We start from the raw sequence: 17,393 nt of genomic DNA, 5'->3' as shown, positions 1-17,393 counted from the left end.
GCAGTGTGGAATGTTCTTTCAATAACTCAGCAGGTAGGTTTAGGTTATGTTCTGTGTGTCTTACTACATTATATTGTATATAGGTGCAGCAGCCTACAGCCAAGGCACCCCAAAAGACCTAAGGTTTAAACTGCGTAATTTACCAATTTTACAAGTATGGATTTTTGTAGGTGGTTGCGTTGATTCCTGCAAATTTAGTTAAACTATTAGTAACCACTGGGTTGGAGCTATTAACATTTTGGTTACCTTCTTTTAGATGGCAAGAACTATCTGATCAGTGTTTCTGAAGATGGTTTGGCAATTATTTGGTCATTGAATCCAAATAACTCAATTGTAAAAGCTGATGTTGTGAAAAAAATCAATTGCAGAGGAAATTTATTAAGTTTAGCAACTAATGGTGGTAAATAGTTGTTTGTTTTGGCTTTAGCATGATTATCAATATGCTTACAAATGGTGCAGTAGTTTAGTGCTTGACTTGTAACTGAAAGATACCAGGTTCAAAGCTCAATGGTACTACTGCTGTATATTTATATGTCTTATGGGCAAGCGGCTGAATAGGAATTGTGTTAGCACAGTAAAAAATTTCTTGTATAAAAACGTCCGTATAACTGTCTAATGAGTATTACCTTCAAGTTGCCTTTTTTTGGCAACATATATTTGTGTAAGCACTTATTGCCTTATCTATACTCGCATAATAGCACAAAAAGTTAATAAACATTTAGCAACAGCCATTTTTGCTGCAGAACTTGATAAAGCTACTGCAGTTGCTCACTATGACTTCATTAATTAAATATTTTATCAATTGCTGATCATTTGTTTTGAACATTAACATGTTTTCTTTATATTTTAGACAAGTTCATAGTTGGCGGTGCAGATGGTGGAATTCGTTTGTTTGATTTAAATACATGTTTGTTGCAACATTTTATTCAACAAGTCAATCTGCCTGATAATGGTAAGGTGTTTTTGTTTTATCTGGTGCATTTGTAAATAAAACAATATGAAATCTTGTCTCTAGCCCAGATGTCATGGGTTCTAACCTCTACGCTGCTACCATTGTCGGTGTATGTTACCTTGGGCAAGGCATTAACTGCAATTGCTCTAACCTAGCGGTCACTTATAGGTTGTCTAAATTGTCAGCCATACATAAAAAGAAAGAAACCCCCCCAAAACAATCCATCACAAAGTAAAATACATGGTAACTCGTAGACTGGCACAAGCTGTATGCAACAAAACACCCATGTTGTAACAACTGTCGTTTTCTGACCACGCGAGTATAAAGTTAATAACATTCATTCATTTACATATACAAAATGATTTTTTCAGATAATCTGGGTGTGCCAAAAACTGTGAAACTATTAATACAACACCAAGTCAGTGTGTTGGTTCATACTAGCATGGGTGCACTCATGCTTTACAATATTAACCAATCGGAATGGTCAGTTTTACGCACAGACATAAAATATGGTTCATATTCTATGATGGATGTCAATCAAACAGAGAAATATATTGGAGTTGGGAATACTAAAGGTTTGTTAATGTTATAATTAATTTCTTTGTAAAGATATAGTGTCAATGTGATGTGTAATGTATAATATTTTAATATATTCTTAAATATGGTGAAATATATATATATATACTATACAATTTGTCTACATTATACTCATTATATGTTAAAATTTTCTATATATATGTATGCCATATGCTATATATATAAATATATAGAATTCCGGTAGTTTTGCTATCATGTTTCTTCTCTTGATTGATTTAATTAGTTTGCTGTTTGCTTGTGTATTTAAAAAATTTAATAAAACTTATGCCTGTTTTTTTTAAGGTTCAGTAAAGATTTTGGCGTTGGATAAAAATCACGATGTCGTCGAACATGTGGAGATGAATTTATTTCAATCTAAAGTTTACAATTTATCATGGAGTGGTGATAATGTCTGTTATATCAGGTTTGTTTATCTACATAAACATATTTATTAGTTGCTACCACAATCTGGTTTAGCGTTTTAGGCCAGCAGCCTGCCTCAAGTCCAAAGATATGGGTTCAAGGCTCAGCCCTTCCACCGTTTTGGTCATATATGTTCTTGAGAAAAGAGATACTTAATGGCAATTGCTCCAACATAATATTCACCTACAAAGTTACCTATGTGATAACTGGTAACTGGGCACAAGGTTTATGAAACAAAACACCCATTTTATAACGACCGTCGTTTTCCTTCTCACTTTAAGATAAATAAGTTACATTTATTCTTTTGTTTTATTAAATTTTTTCTTTCAGGTGAAAACGGTCGATTGGTTTGGTTACAAGTTGCTTCCGAAAAAAAAGAATTAGTTTTAAATCCTCACCGTGAGTTTATATTACCACCAGCCAAGCATAGATGGCATGTTGATGTGTTGGTTGTTCGTCCATATATTGTGTGTGGGGATAGAAGAGGGTCGTTACATTTATTTCATGAAGGTAGGTTTTTTAACTAAATTTGTTTGTTTTTTTATATTTTTTGCTTACAACAGTTTGTTATGTTCAGTTTGCTGCGCTAGAAATATTAAAACACTAGTTTTATATGTAGGCCTATATGTCGAATGTTTCATTTGTACTTTTATGACAAAATTCTAACTGTTATATGGTGCACTGTTCGAAAAACAGTGTAGAACATGCTAAAACATAAGTAAAACATTTTTTGTCAATATTTTTTATTTTGATCTTATCACACAAACAAAATATGTAATTTATCATGAAAACTGGTCTTAAAAGAGCTGAAAATATTAAAAGTCTACGTGTCATAATTTTTATATTGTATTATATTTTCAATTGCACAGTGCTGTATAACATGCAATACAATATGCATATTTTTGCTTGATCTTTTTAGACAAAACATTGTGTAATTTATCATAAAAAAACTAAGAACAGTGTATGTATATAAGTCTTAGAATTTGAACAAGCATTATGGCTTGGGTTCTATCTGTAAAACCAATCTCTTCTCTAATATAATTGTAAGTTACTACGTTGTTTCCAGATACCCCCCACCCCACGACCACTATACATGGTGTGCATGGGAAATATGGAAGTACTTCATTAACATTATATGATGGTTCAATTATAAGCACAGGTAGAGATGGCTATTGGAGGAAATCTAAGTTGGATGATGGTGATTTAATCTTGGAAACTAAACACAGAGCATCCCAGGTATTTAGCACTGAAATATTAACAAAAAACCTTGGTTTTAATGAATAAAAAAATATTAACACTATAATACTAAATAAAACCATACTAATACAAATTATTTGTTCCTTCTATTACGGTAGCAAAGATAAAAAAATAAAAAACAATGATCGCGAAAAAATGACAATCGTTAAGATATCTTGGTGTTAAAAACTTACTCACATTTAATTGGAAAAAAATGGTTCAATAATGATGGAAAAACAAAATCACAAAACAAATTCCACCAATAGTTCACAGTGAATGCTCCAAGAGAACCTTTGCAAATTGTAGAAGAAGTGTATTACTGTTATACACAAATGTTCATAGGTTTTATTTTATTTATTCCTTAACAGGGAATGGACTGGATAGAGGGATGCAATGTAGTGGATGGAAACAAATTGTTCTTCCATGGTTTCCGTGGTAACAAGTTTGTTGCATGGAGTAAATATTCAGGTAAATTTGGATTGATAAAATGTTGATTATGAAGTTTTATGAGCAAACTTCAATTGAACATGTGCAGTTTTAACTAAAATTTGGAATATATTTTATTTGTAAGACATTTTAGGATTAATGTGTGGTATTATTAGAATATGTATAATTTAAAATATTGTACAGTAAAATTTAAAATTAGTAGTATTTACAATCTTTTAGATGATGTCATAAAATTTAGAAGACATGTTATTCATTTAAAATATATATAATTTATATAGTGTGGTTGAATGCAAAATGCTACAATGAAGTTTTTTAAAACAAATTTAAAAAATATATATATGTATATTTTAAAATGAGGATAAATATTTAAGGTGATGATGTTTTCTCTGTATTGTGCGGTGGTTGCCACAGATCATGGGGTTTCTCAGTCAAACACTCAAAGTTTGTTTTCTTGAAGGCAGGAACAATAAATATAGTTGAGGTGATTATTTTTGACAATATATGTTGCTATTTTTGTGAGTATTTAAAATAACAGTTGGTATAAAATGAGTGTTGTTTTTCATACACTTTGTGCCCGCTTACGTGTTTCAACGTATCTAACTTCGTGGATAATTATTTTTTTAATGCATGATTGAGGCAATCCACAAGGGACCATTGGGTTGGAACAAGTGTCTTGCCCAAGAAGTCATTTTTCCACAATGGTAGCAGCGTCAAGCCTTGAACCCATAAACTGTGTGCTAGATGCAGTCGTGCTTACTACCATCCCACAGCGCTGGTATCAAAAAGCTGTAATACCTTACATTCAGATACCTTATGAAGTGAAAACAGAGTCCTTGGTATCAACATCACTACACAGCCAACAAATAACTTGTGTTAAATTCTTGGGAAGAGTAGAATCAAGTGATAGTTCCACATCATACATTGTAACTGGTGCTGACGACACTAAAGTTATTATATCAGCTATTGTTCGATCTCAATCTACAACTAAGGTATACAGTCCTGAAATATGTTTGTATTATAATGTATGTAAATGAATGTAACTTATTTATCCTTGTGTGGAGAAAAAGCAGTCGTTAAAACATGGGTGTTTTGTTTCATACACTTTGTGCTCACTTTCGAGTTACCACATCTGTAAAATTAAATACAAATCAGTTACTAAGAACTTAAATGAAGGAATAACATTTTTTATTTTCGCTTTAGTCGTTTTTATAATAACTTTTATCTCGTAATTACTCTCAACTTTTCATTTACATAAATTTGTGGAAAATTGTGTTTGATTGCATTTGTTTTTACATTTATTATTTAATAAATAAACTCTGATTTTAAATATTTCTAAATTTGTTATAATTTACCATTTAATATTCTTACAGTTGGAAGTTTTACAAATCCTTGACGATCATTCTTCAAATGTTCGATCACTTGCAGTGTTGCCGGTTAAAGAAAATGATTTATGTTTGGAAACACTGTTGTTTACTGCTGGGGGAAGGGCCACCCTCAATGTTTATTCTGTCCAACTAATGAAAACATCTGCGGTATTTCTATATTTTTAAACAACATTAATAGTAACAAATTCTATTATTACCTAAATGTCTTAACTTCTACATGTTATAAAAATGCAGAGTTTAGCTTGTTTATGAATAAATTTAATAATGTAACATTTCTATTCTGTGGGCAGGTAAAAACTGTCGTTATAACACCGGTGTTTTGTTTTCATAGAAGCACCTAAATGAACTTATTGATTAAAATGATATGGCTCACTCCTACATTACTCTAACTCAATAACCATTTTTTTTTTTTTTAAATATTCTAATTCAATTTTTAAATCAAGATATAAAATGTTAAATATTCTCTAATCTAATTTCAATTCTATAGAAATGTTTGGTGAAACAAGTTGCTTCATTTGAAGGAGAAAAAAGTTCATCAGACATGAGGTATATGTCAGTTGTTGGATGGAAGGACAAAAGTAAGATGTTGTTTATTTATTGAAACAATTAAGTGAGGATGTAATGTTTAAATAATCTTTCAACGGCTCATTTGGTTTGAAAAAATGTGGCAGACAAAACGTCAGAAATACACTACATTTTTTTTGTAAATTTGTTATCCAATTTTTCTTATTGGAAATGCGCTTTGTTTTTTTCATACCAGATAAGCCGCTAAAAGATTATTTAAAATATGCCTGGTGGAAGAAGTAACATAGTATTTGTGTTTAAAGGTGGAGAAACAAAAGTGTCATTGGCGTGTTCGGATGGAAGATTACGGGTCGCACAAATTCAACAAAACACGATCAATATATCAAGTAACTGTGTGCATAATTATAAGCAAGCATGACGTGTTAAAAAATTGCAATCAGTGTTTATATCATTTTTTTTTCAATACTAATTTTGGCAAGACTTAAAAAATATTAAGATTTATTTATGAAAATTATTTGAATTAAACACTGATTGTTATGGAATACAGTGAAGCACAAAATGTGAAGAATTACAGTGATAAATATTTCAGGTTCGTCAAGAGAATACGAACATTGCTTTCTTACATTGACATATATCAACCAACTAATTATAGCTGGCTCCACCAATGGAAAACTTTACTTTATGACATCATCAATGGAGGAATTATTAACTCACAAATGCCACCAATCTGGAATCAATGCAATAGCAAGTTGTGAAATGAAAATGGAAAATTCAAATTATTTGTTGGTTGTTAGTGGTGGAGATGACAATGCTTTGCATTTTCTTTTACTTCGTTCACATGAAAAAACATTGGTTCATGTTTCCGAGTGCTGCGTGAAAAGTGCTCATGCGACCCAAATCACGGGAGTGCACATCAGCTTCATGAATGACATGATATCTGTGGTAACAGTTTCCATAGACCAACGTATTATAAAATGGAGGTTAATTGTTTCCGACAACTTAACAATGAAGTGCAATAAAGAAGATTGTGACATCATACACGTGGCTGACGTTTCAGGATTGGACATTTTTGACGATGAAATTGTGGTTTCTGGACGTGGTTTATTACACGGCATCTCCATGTCCAACTATTGCTCTGTGAGGTGAATATCTGTGATCATCGGTCAGGAGGTTGGATCTGAATGGTGACGAGGCATGAGGTGACGTTGTGTTGTCTTTCACGATGATCTTTGTTCCTCTCGGAGATCTTTCAAGTGAAGAGGATTGGAAGAGAGAAGTCATCTCATGTTGGATCTTGGACCTGAAGAGTTATATTGGTTATAATTATGTAACTATCAAGTGTTAAAGCAGTGGTTTCTGAACTTTTTTCAATGTAATGCTGCTAATGCAGTTAGTAGAGTTTTAAAAACATGTAAAACACTTGCTTACTCTTTTTTTGATGAGTCGTGTCGTAAATCAAGCTGAGTCAGCGATTCTAGTCTGTGTCGTGACATGACTGAAAAAATTTAACTTTTTAAAAATAAAATTTTAACTTTGAAAGCTAGTATTTTATTGGACAATGCCCAACTGAGATTATCAAATATTTGATGGACTTCTCATTTAATTTTGTGACATTTTTACTTAGCTGATTTAGATTTCTACCTGGTTTTGGAAGATTTAATGGTTGGGTTCTCAGTTGAGTTGGAATAAATTTATATTTATTTTTCTCCAATCCATTTGTGGGAAGATCGGCAAGCCATGTCTCGCCCACTAATGGAGATTCTTGCCGGTAACTCCGGGTTGGTCTGTATATAGAAAAATTATTTGTATTTTCTGATTTTTTACACAAAATGCCCATCTAGAACGTTTTCTGTTTGTCACAGGTATTTTCGAATTTTAATAAATCAAAATACATTTTTTTATAAAACACTTAGTAATCAATAGAGACCTTAGACTCCAATAGATATCTTCAGTAGTTTATGATAGTTTGTTACAATAATTAAGACGTTCTCATGTGATGCACTTTTTTAAAAATCATTATTTTCTTCATTGTTTTTAGTAGTCTGTTCCAATAATTTTTTTTTTTAATCAAGTCCAAAAAAGGCTCGTGGCTCTACCACACATACACTTATTTATTCCCAACAAACCTATGAGCTCCAGTGAATGTTTTATAATTAATCGGTGCCAAGCTTTGCCCACTTTTCTTCTGTGGTACACATGTATAAGCGTCATGGTCTGACCAATATCCTTTTGAAGGTGTTTTTATACGAGAAACTCCAGTTTTTTGATCAACCAAATTATAATCAGATGATTTGGCAAGTGAATTGCTGATCAGATCTGTTATAGGTAAAAACATGTAATGTACTATTTTATTAGCACAATATTAGTTTTATATCAAAGTTAAACATAGAGTGCAACTTGCAACAAGAAGTTAAAAGAAACAAAATGGTTATGTGTGTTTTTGTGGTGAATGTTTCAACCCAGTGGTCACAAATGGGTTGTTAAAATTGGCAGGAAGTGCATGGAATAGCACACTGTGTTATAACTGTGAGTTACAATGTTGGTATAATAAGGTGACATTAATATGTCAGTTTGTTTTAGAAATAAAAAGTAAATACTCACCTGCCATTGATAATGGTATAAGCTTTGGCCGGGTTCCTAAAATAAAGTCATTTATTTATATGAAGATAGTGTGTAGATAGAATGCATGGTTAATATTTTTAATTTAGAAGGTTACTTGAAACCCATAGGAAGATATGGGGTGCATTAAACAGAACACATTTTTAAGCTCTACCACATAAGAATAAATTACATTTGTGGTAACTCGAAAATGAGTATAAGTTGCATAAAATCAGAACATCCATGTTATACTGAAGTCGTTGCCCTGATTTAGAAGGATAAACAAGTTACATTCATTCATTTATTTACCTTTATTTTGAGGTAGATGAGCAATTTCATCACTCGTTGAATCTGAGTTTTCTGAAGACGGAATCCTTTTTTTGCGGCGCCCCCTGAGTTTAAAAACGTGCTTTTCCCGAAAAATCTGCATATCGTTCGTAAATTCACTACGTTGCTTATCGCCTTGTGTTACTTGCGGTAAATTTGGGTTTTTATTTGTAATCAAGTTTATATAAGATTTTTCTGTTTCTAGAAGGTCAGATTTCGTTTTAATCTTCTGCTTCTGAGGAACTTGCTTTCGTGGAACATTATGTTGCTGTTGATCATCCGATGTTAAAAGTTCATCCCAGGAAACGGGTTCAATTAAAACTTTTTGGGAAACCGGGGGATCTATAATTGGTATAAAATGAATTCAGTACTAAAGTATTTAATTTCATATAAATGTATGTAACTTATTACCCTTGTCCTGTGGACAATAGCAGGCATTATAACATGGGTGTTCTGTCACATACATCTCTTGCCTGCTTATAAAATACCTTTATTTGGTAAATTGTTAACCATTGAAACAAAGATTTCTAAAAATTTTGGCAAAATATTTTTTTCAGACTTCAAACTCACAATAAATTATTATTCCCAATTTTCACCCAACCAGCAATATAAGAAAATACAATAATAGAGAAAATGTAACACCTATTCATTTTATTTTGATATTAAATCACTTTAAAAGTTATTTACCTAGAGATCTCCTGGATCGAATCGGATATTCGGATTTTGTTTTCCGAAGAAACATTGAAAGATGACCATTAGGTGGTGCTGGTGGTTTGCTCTGAAAAAATAATGAAATGTTTATTAAAACAAGGCTTATTATAAATAATTCAATCATGATACTTGCTTAAATCTAGCGTGGCAAGGCAACAGCAGTCGTTATTACATGTTCTGTTTCATACTCCCTGCTTACGTGTATCACATTTGTAATTTGGGGGGTAGCTCACAACTAATTTATGACCACTGAGTTGTAGTAATTTCCATTAAGTATCTTTCCCAATGACACATACATATCGATAAGTCATGAGAACAACATATTTATTAGAACAAAACACTGTTTATTTTATTTCTATGGTTCATGTTTAAATATGACATAAAACTACCTTATTACTTCCACAAGTTAACACAGCAGTTGTTTTCCTAGCAGGTATTTCTGGGGAATTTCCTGAACTAGGAGAAGTCTCGCTCGCCCATATTCCCTCCCCGACCTTTGACCCTGAACCATCTTTAGATTTGGCCGAGACCGACGACACACAAGATGACGGTCGTCCGAGTGACAATTTCTGTTAATGACAATTTTGGTAAAATTACGACATAAAATTATAAATTGACATATTGATATAAAACCTAAAACTACTGTGTAACTAAGTGGGCACAAGATGTATAAAGACACCATACATGATGTGTAACAGAACACTAATGCTATAACTCTTAAGCTACCCAGACATACAAGGAGAAGTAACATCTATAACTTACCACACTTCATCAACTTACTTTCTTAATTTTCGGACGGTCAATCTTAATTTGAGTTTTTGCTTTTTCCACCATTTGGAATTCCTTTGCTTTGAACGAATGAGTTTTATGTTTGTGTCTTCCTGGTTCAACTTGACTTTTATCTTTTAAAGTTCGTTTCTTGGTTGCTTCACCTTCACAACGACCTTCACTCGTTATCGCACATACCTTGGAGTAAAACACTGTTATTAACATTTTCACCCATGAATTAATGAATGTAACTTACTTTATCCTCAAGTGACCAGAAAATGACAGTCGTTATAACACAGGTGTTCTGTTTCATACACCTAGCTTATAAGTTATGTTACAAGTATGTTATTTTGTACCTAATCATCTTCATAATGCAGGCAACTATTGTTATAAGCGTAATCCCCCTTGCTAAAAAGACGCTCCTGAAGGCAAAGTCATACAGTGTGTAAAATGCGGTTATATTCAGGTGTTTTAATTGCACATCAGTTTGTAGTGGTTTCAAACACCATGTGCCTGTTATTTACAATCATGTAATCTGGTAATTTTCCGTTTACAGCAGGGAGTTTGGACCAACAGTACATTTATATTCCGCATCAGTAACAACACAAGAAAAGGCACCCGCAAATTTTGTTTACAAATTAAGCGCAAAAACTCAAGTACAGCGTCAGGTACCTATGTAAAATAAAAATATTAAATACATTAACGTACTGAGAATGAATAGTCGGTGTCCGGGGTTAAGTTGGTTGCTTTATGAACCCGATTTGTCCCGGAATAGATGACGTCTTTGTTGGCAAGAAGCTCAAATCGGAAAAATCGTCCGAGTGGAACAGCGGGTGGATTCCAGGTCACATGGACTTCGTTTCGACCAATCACAGTGACCGATGGTCGACCAGGGGCATGAGCACCTTTGGGTAAAATTTTAAAATAGTGTAATGAATTTAGCTATCGACCAAAGTCATTAATTAGATTTAATGTAGTTATTACAACAATATTTTTTGCGCAGTAACGTTTAAACGCCCTATACATGTGGTTTTCATCAAGGTGAATGGGACTAATTATGCTTTTTAAGTTTCAAGTAACTTAATAAAAATAAATGCCTAAATCCCGTTAACCATGTCGTATCACTATACAGGACCTGACTGACTAAGAATAGAATAATTTAGAAAAATTTCTTTTAGAAAAATTTCTTTTGCAATCACCCACCTAGTTCTTGTGTGGTTGCAGATATTGAAGCTTTCTCTCCCAACCCAACAGCAGTACTCGCACACACATGTATGTTGTAAGTTGTTGATGGGTTTAACCGGCCGAATATGTACGTTAAGTCTGGTGTCGTTTCCATTAGTTTGTCACCTGGTGTGTTAGAAATAAATAAATGAATATCTGATATTTATCCTCGCGTGACGGGGTAATGGCAGTTGTTATAACATCGGTGTTCTGTTTCACAAACCACATGCCCACTTATGAGTACCATGTATAAAACTTTGGAAGTGATTGTTTTAACGTATGGCTGACAAGTTAAACAGCTCATGATGGACCACTGAGTTGGAGCAATTACCACTGAGTGTCTTAGCAAAGACATATGCGTCCACTGATGTTACCGTTCAAGGGTCGAAACCTATGGGCTACAGACAGGCACACTAACAACTTTGTCACAGCGCGGATTGTAAACAAATAGACACCCATGCTTCAACTACCAGTATTCTTAACGTGACATTTACTTATTTCCATTTTAATTTAAATTTTTAAATATTAAACCAACCTAGAAAGATAGAATATCCTCTTAAAACTCCGTTTGGAAACTCCGGGGGATTCCAACTAAATCGAAGTTGACTTGGTGTAGAACCAACCACACGAAGGCAACATGGAGCAGAAGGAACATCTTCATCTGTGGGAAAGAATTTATTTATAAAACAAGGTATATAAGTTGGTACATACCATATAGTACTGAGGGGTAAGATGGGATATTGTCAGCTTCAAATTCCCATATTTCCCGATTTTGTTTTGAACAAACAACAACCCTCTTTTAGAGTTTCAGTCCTACAGTTATATAATTAAATATTCTTTGTTTACTACCAAATGGGATAAAAAAGATAATTAAAAAATGTTCCATCCTACCCCACCCAATTTAACTGTATCTCCTTTACAAATTGTTTAAAGAAAAGTATAATATTTTTGTTTTATTATTTGCATGAAATCAGACATTATCGCTTAAACATGATTTTCTGGCAACTTTATTTGTCAGTTAAGACAGATTTGGTGTCAACATGTTTTTGTGTAGTAACCACTGTGTGGGTATTGTATGCCCTTCTCAATTAAAACCACTTCAGAGTAAAAGTGTGTGTTCTGTCAACAGTGGTGATGGCACAAGTAGCCTTGTGTAAATATTACTTCACGTCTTTCTATTATGAAGTGGAACCATTTATATGCGTCACAGAAATTTTCGATTTTTAAATTAAAGATGTTATCTATAAAGAAATAACAAAATATCTGCCTATGATGTGGGTAGTGTAAAGTAAGATTGTAATAAATCATCTTTAATTTAACTCCTGTGTTTGCTAGATTGTGAGGGTACTGTAAATATGAACAGTGCCAGTGTATTGGTTTGATTGATAGCATCATTAACTTTGTGGTTAAACAACAACATGACCTACCTGTAGTTACATACACCACTTCACTGTATGGACTGTCATCGCCAAGCGTTGATGCTCGTAGCTTAAAACCATGCGTTGTGTTTGGTATAAGTTGCTCAATTCTTGTCTCTGTTGACTTGCCTTTATAAACAAGCTTTTGACCTGAAAATGTCAATGTTAAAATTTACAATGCTTTATCTACATTGAGTTAAAGTTCATACCATTGTATAGTTTGTAGGTTATCTCCAAACCACTCTGGATTTCCATTTTCTTCCAACTTAAAGAAACACAGCTTGAAGAAACATTAGTAACCACAGGAGAATCAGGGCAGTCAAGTTTTTTTAGCAGCGCTAGTGTTTTTCTAATCTCTTCATTTAACTCTGCAAGATAAACATAGGGGTGAAAAGGTTTTTCCATTTTCTATGCTTATAAAACCAACATTTATTCAGCCATCTTGTAAAACTCTAAGTGCTCGTTCTATTGTGGCAAAAAACATTTCCATGACAATAAAACGCAATTTGTTTGTTGAACAAAGTTATTTAATTCCACCACATTAAATGCCACCACACTTACCTTTTGAGTTGGTGCTTTTCTCCAAGTTTTTTTGAAGGGCAACTGTGACGTGTTCGTTTTCACGGAGCCGTAAAACACCTTGTTTGTGACAACTTAGAGTTCGAAGTGTCCTTTATGTTAAAAATAACAATGTATTCTGCTGTGGTAAACACTATATTGACGTATGATTGTTGGTGTGTGTGTCCTTGAGCAAGACACTTCACAATTATTACTCCAACCAAATGGTTACTAATGGGCTTTTCACAATTTTTTGCAGTGTTTCATTTTAGATAAACTATTGGCTAATATAATACACTAATTTAAACAAACCCAACATACATAGCTGAGAACCATGCAGCTTCAATGTCTTCTTCATTGGCCAACAGCAACAACAGTCGAGTAAGGACATCAGCAAATGCACTGTTTCCAAGAACACGTTGGTTGCCATCTCCATCTGCTGCTAAGCAACTAACAGCAAAACAGGCGTTCTTTGCACTACCCATGTCTCCTTTTGTAAGCATACGACACAATGTTGATATCTGTAAACATAAACTATGGTAACCAGCAATGCATGAGTTCATATAATAAGGTATAACTGATTACGATTACTATAAAATATAAAAAGTGCATAAATCATTTTTTAGTAGATTTTATGCAGATTTGTATAAAAACAATATTAAAATGTTGCAATATCTTTTGATAGCTATTCTTTAAATAAAATGACAATAAAATTGTTTTCCTTCTTTATATCTACCCTTTTTTATGTTACAAGTATTTTTGCTCTCTAAGGACTTCATTTACTTTTTTATATACATTTATATTTGAGTAAAATTTTTACCATTTTTTCTGTTTCATTACAATTCAACAACCGTTTCTTTCCAGGAGCCATGTCAAGTAATCGACCGATTGCAAACGCAGAATTCATTCCACGACCTAAAATCATTTTCAGAGTTAAATATATTTTTCGTTTCAGATAATCTGTCCATAATGTTATAAATTATTCTGTTGTGTAAAAAATATAGTGCACTGAATTGTGTTATAGACTAAATACAACATGAGTAAAATCAATAATGGTCATACAGATTGAATTAAAATACCTCTGAGAGATTATTGTATTATGTCTCATTATTTGCTTGGGATGCCATGTAACTAGCTTAACAATGGCAGTAAATGGTTTTGTGAACGAAGCAAACAATGAAATGAAAACAAAGGTGGGCACAGGAACATGGGATTAAGGAGAGACATGGTTTTATATTTCATTTGTTGTTTTACTTGTAAACATTAATAAATGTTATAAGTACAAGTGTATAAATGATCTAATTATACCTCAAGGGCTACAGGTGTTCGGTGTTTAAACAATTTCATCTATTAAATAAATATGCGTATACACACAAGTTGACACAACTTATGTTTTAATACAGTTTACCGACTAAATGTATGAATTATATGCTACAAAATCAAATAAAATCTGTTGTATATAGGTAAAGTCCTACAGTGAGGCATGACAGAAGACCTGTAGCCCCTAAATGATAAAGTTTAAAAAAATTAAAACAAAATGAAATGCTAGTTATTGGTAAAAAACTACTCAGCATGAGTGTTGTGCATTTGTTAAGTTAATTTAAAACTTATACCTGCTGCATCATTGCCCAGGGATTGAATTAACCTTGTAAGAATATACGGAGAGTTAGGATGATTTAAAACACTGTGGCAACCATCTTCAGATATTGTGATTCTGTTAAAAAACTTTTTTACGATACAAAAAATATTCTTTGTCTAATTTTCTGTCAATAACATAATCAGAACAAAAAAATATTTATCTTTTTCGAAACGTATTAAAAAAATCTCTAATTATTAAAACAATAAAGTGAAAAAATTTGCAGCAAAATAACAGTAGTTAAAATCATGCTGCGGGCAAAAATTATTTGAATAAAAGTGTCAAATAAAAGCATTGTCTATTAAACCCATTGTATAGTATAAACTAACCCCTATTTTTTTAAACAAATTAGGGTGTAATTGAAAGAAATCATGTGTAAACATAACATTTACAAACCTTGCTAAAACCAAAGCAGCATTAGATGCCGTCCAGTTATTTTCGCAACCAAGTAACGTTGTAATGTTCGTTAGAACTTCGTTGATACATGGTTGACAAATCATCCAACCGCGACCTTCATTCGTTTCAGCCTGACAAGTGAAATCAAATTTAACTATTTAAAAAAACAAGAGCCTCTATAACACGGATGTTCTGTTTTACACACCTGGTGCCGGCTTACAAGTTATCACCTATGTAACTTTGCGGATGATTGATTTTTTCTGTATGGCTCATTTTTAACACATTAACACTCATACCTTATTAAAACAAAACCTAAGAAAGCTTACAAACGATTCAATCTCTATATTAAATAATGCAATCATCTTACCAATGTTCCCAGTGTTCCTGCAGCATTTATTACACATTCTGGATCATCAGATGTTAACATCCTTGTTAAGTCCTGTGTAAGTATAGTTGCTTATATTACTAACATGTTTATGATACAGAATTGGAATGCATGGCAAATAACACCAAAGCACTGATGCACACATGCTATGTCTACCAGTATAGTGTTGTTATTTATATTTATTTGTTAAGTATTTTATATTTTAACACTTACTACCATTATTCACTTGCAACCAATTATTGTTCGTATAAAAGTTTTGCTGTAATTAACAATGGACTAAACTTTATATTTAGGTATGCATGAAATTTTGGGGTCAATTTATGACTGAAATAAATCCTGTAAATTTAGGCGAAATATAACTCCCACCTAACACATTCGTTGGATGGATTTCTGTCTTTTACATATTTTTTGGCAGTTGATCCAAATTATGTCTAAGCATTAATTGAAAATTCAAGTTTCTATCTGCATAACACTAGCATACCTTCATAATAGAAGCTGCTTTTCTTCCTTTAGTGAGAGATAAAACTCTCTGAGCTCCAAGCTCTGTCTCAGCGAGACTTCCGATAACATACGCTGCATTGCTTGCAACTCTGTGTTATAAACAAACTAAAGTTAAATTAAAAAGTACAAAAACTAAAGTGGAGAACATAAAAAAATCTGAATAAGCTTCATACATAATGTTCCTGTATTAGCAAAAACCTTAATAAATTACTTGTACATACTCGATATCGTATTAACAAAAACAACCAAATATTTATTTAATAATATTTACATAAAATCTCATACTTTGAAAAATTTAACTTTGATTTCACACAGAACATTGATGCAGAGAAATTACTTAACGGTCTTAACGGCAGAAGTTCTACACTGAATATGGTATGTGTGTATAATGTTTGGCACACCGCATGTGGACCAACAAGTCAATTGAAGCAAATAGTCAATATTGACTCGCAAACAAACTAATGAAATGCCAGACAATATACTTGGATTTATGGGGTAAGAACAATCAGATCTAATTGTTTAAAGTTTACAAGACATTGTTATATTTACTAACATTTACCACAAAAATTTGTTCAAAATCTTAAAAAATAATTTCTGTTGAGTTCATAGTATTATTACAATTACCTGACAATCCTGACAAATAATATATATATTATTTATAGATATATATATATATCAAAAAGCTGTCAACCTATGCATCTTGCATACACCAGCGCACAAAAAAATGTAAAAATTACTCTAATTTGTGTTTTAATTAAATTTTAAAATTTTATTAAAAAAATATTTTTATAGTATTTAAAACCAAATTTAAAACATTTTTTAATTTTAAACTTTTTTTATAATTAGAACAAAAATAGATTCAAAATAAGTTCAGAGTCCAAATACCAACCTCGTTTCTGATGAAGACAACAGTGTGACAAGTGACCATAAAAAATCTTCGCTTCCAGAATCACTGAGAAACTTATAGATCGTTCGATCTTTGGTTTCATTTATTTCATCCACGAGACGATCCAATGATCCATGTCGCATGACATCATCATTACATAAAAGATCTTCAAAGTAATTCTTTCCAGAAGCCATTTTGCCAAAGTGGCATCAGGTAGTTGTTAGGCTATTTACATAACCAGTATTTATTTCGTTTATCCTAAACAACACAAACATATTTTACAGAATAACTCAAAACTGTTTTAGTTGTATGTTTGTATTGAAACTCATTAAATGAAAAAAAGAAAATTTTGAGTATCTTAAACTCGTAAAAAGAACTTTTGCTGTTTGCCATGTTATAACTCTTAATTAACTTTTCTGACAATACATTTCTTTGTATTCT

The 17,393-nt window shown here is 32.3% G+C and overlaps 2 protein-coding genes across 3 annotated transcripts; one reads left to right on the top strand and one right to left on the bottom strand.

Moving 5' to 3' along the window:
- The first annotated feature begins 256 nt into the window (after window positions 1–256).
- On the top strand, window positions 257–7,083 carry LOC100182746 (WD repeat-containing protein 6-like). Its single transcript, XM_009861286.3, has 13 exons — window positions 257–400; window positions 851–952; window positions 1,324–1,527; window positions 1,832–1,952; window positions 2,282–2,461; window positions 3,018–3,187; window positions 3,556–3,655; window positions 4,006–4,115; window positions 4,441–4,623; window positions 5,005–5,166; window positions 5,507–5,597; window positions 5,847–5,930; window positions 6,134–7,083. The coding sequence occupies exons 4-13, from the start codon at window positions 1,937–1,939 to the stop codon at window positions 6,688–6,690; spliced, it is 1,653 nt and encodes a 550-aa protein (XP_009859588.2). The 5' UTR covers window positions 257–400; window positions 851–952; window positions 1,324–1,527; window positions 1,832–1,936; the 3' UTR covers window positions 6,691–7,083.
- LOC100180399 lies at window positions 6,487–17,228 on the bottom strand. Of its 2 annotated transcripts, none has more exons than XM_018813315.2 (22): window positions 16,956–17,228; window positions 16,047–16,155; window positions 15,548–15,619; window positions 15,181–15,311; window positions 14,762–14,862; window positions 13,969–14,063; window positions 13,470–13,669; window positions 13,152–13,261; window positions 12,800–12,958; window positions 12,600–12,740; window positions 11,708–11,833; window positions 11,152–11,298; window positions 10,657–10,853; window positions 9,961–10,146; window positions 9,570–9,749; window positions 9,157–9,247; window positions 8,452–8,811; window positions 8,146–8,181; window positions 7,671–7,860; window positions 7,186–7,328; window positions 6,973–7,039; window positions 6,487–6,844 (listed from the first exon to the last, which is right to left on the bottom strand). In XM_018813315.2, exons 1-22 carry the CDS (start codon window positions 17,144–17,146, stop codon window positions 6,649–6,651), a joined length of 3,228 nt encoding a protein of 1,075 aa, XP_018668860.1. In that variant the 5' UTR covers window positions 17,147–17,228; the 3' UTR covers window positions 6,487–6,648. The 2 variants fall into 2 exon arrangements, with proteins under 2 accessions (XP_018668860.1, XP_026691592.1); XM_026835791.1 differs by lacking the exon at window positions 16,956–17,228 and adding an exon at window positions 16,352–16,432.
- Window positions 17,229–17,393: the final 165 nt, after the last annotated feature.

The sequence above is a fragment of the Ciona intestinalis genome, chromosome 9 (assembly GCF_000224145.3).
Source record: "Ciona intestinalis chromosome 9, KH, whole genome shotgun sequence".
NCBI lineage: Eukaryota > Metazoa > Chordata > Ascidiacea > Phlebobranchia > Cionidae > Ciona > Ciona intestinalis.
This window is presented reverse-complemented; position numbering and strand designations above follow the sequence as displayed.

Bases quoted from the DNA above. Each gene is read 5' to 3' on its own strand.
- LOC100180399 (XM_018813315.2), bottom strand. From the start codon at position 17,146: ATGGCTTCTGGAAAGAATTACTTTGAAGATCTTTTATGTAATGATGAT. The intron at 16,156-16,955 runs GTTGGTATTTGG...TTTATAACACAG, and splicing joins TTGTCTTCATCAGAAACGAG to AGTTGCAAGCAATGCAGCGT. The intron at 11,299-11,707 runs GTTGGTTTAATA...CTAACACACCAG, and splicing joins AGGATATTCTATCTTTCTAG to GTGACAAACTAATGGAAACG.
- LOC100182746 (XM_009861286.3), top strand. The intron at 3,656-4,005 runs GTAAATTTGGAT...TAAATATTTAAG, and splicing joins TGCATGGAGTAAATATTCAG to GTGATGATGTTTTCTCTGTA. The intron at 5,598-5,846 runs GTAAGATGTTGT...TTGTGTTTAAAG, and splicing joins TGTTGGATGGAAGGACAAAA to GTGGAGAAACAAAAGTGTCA.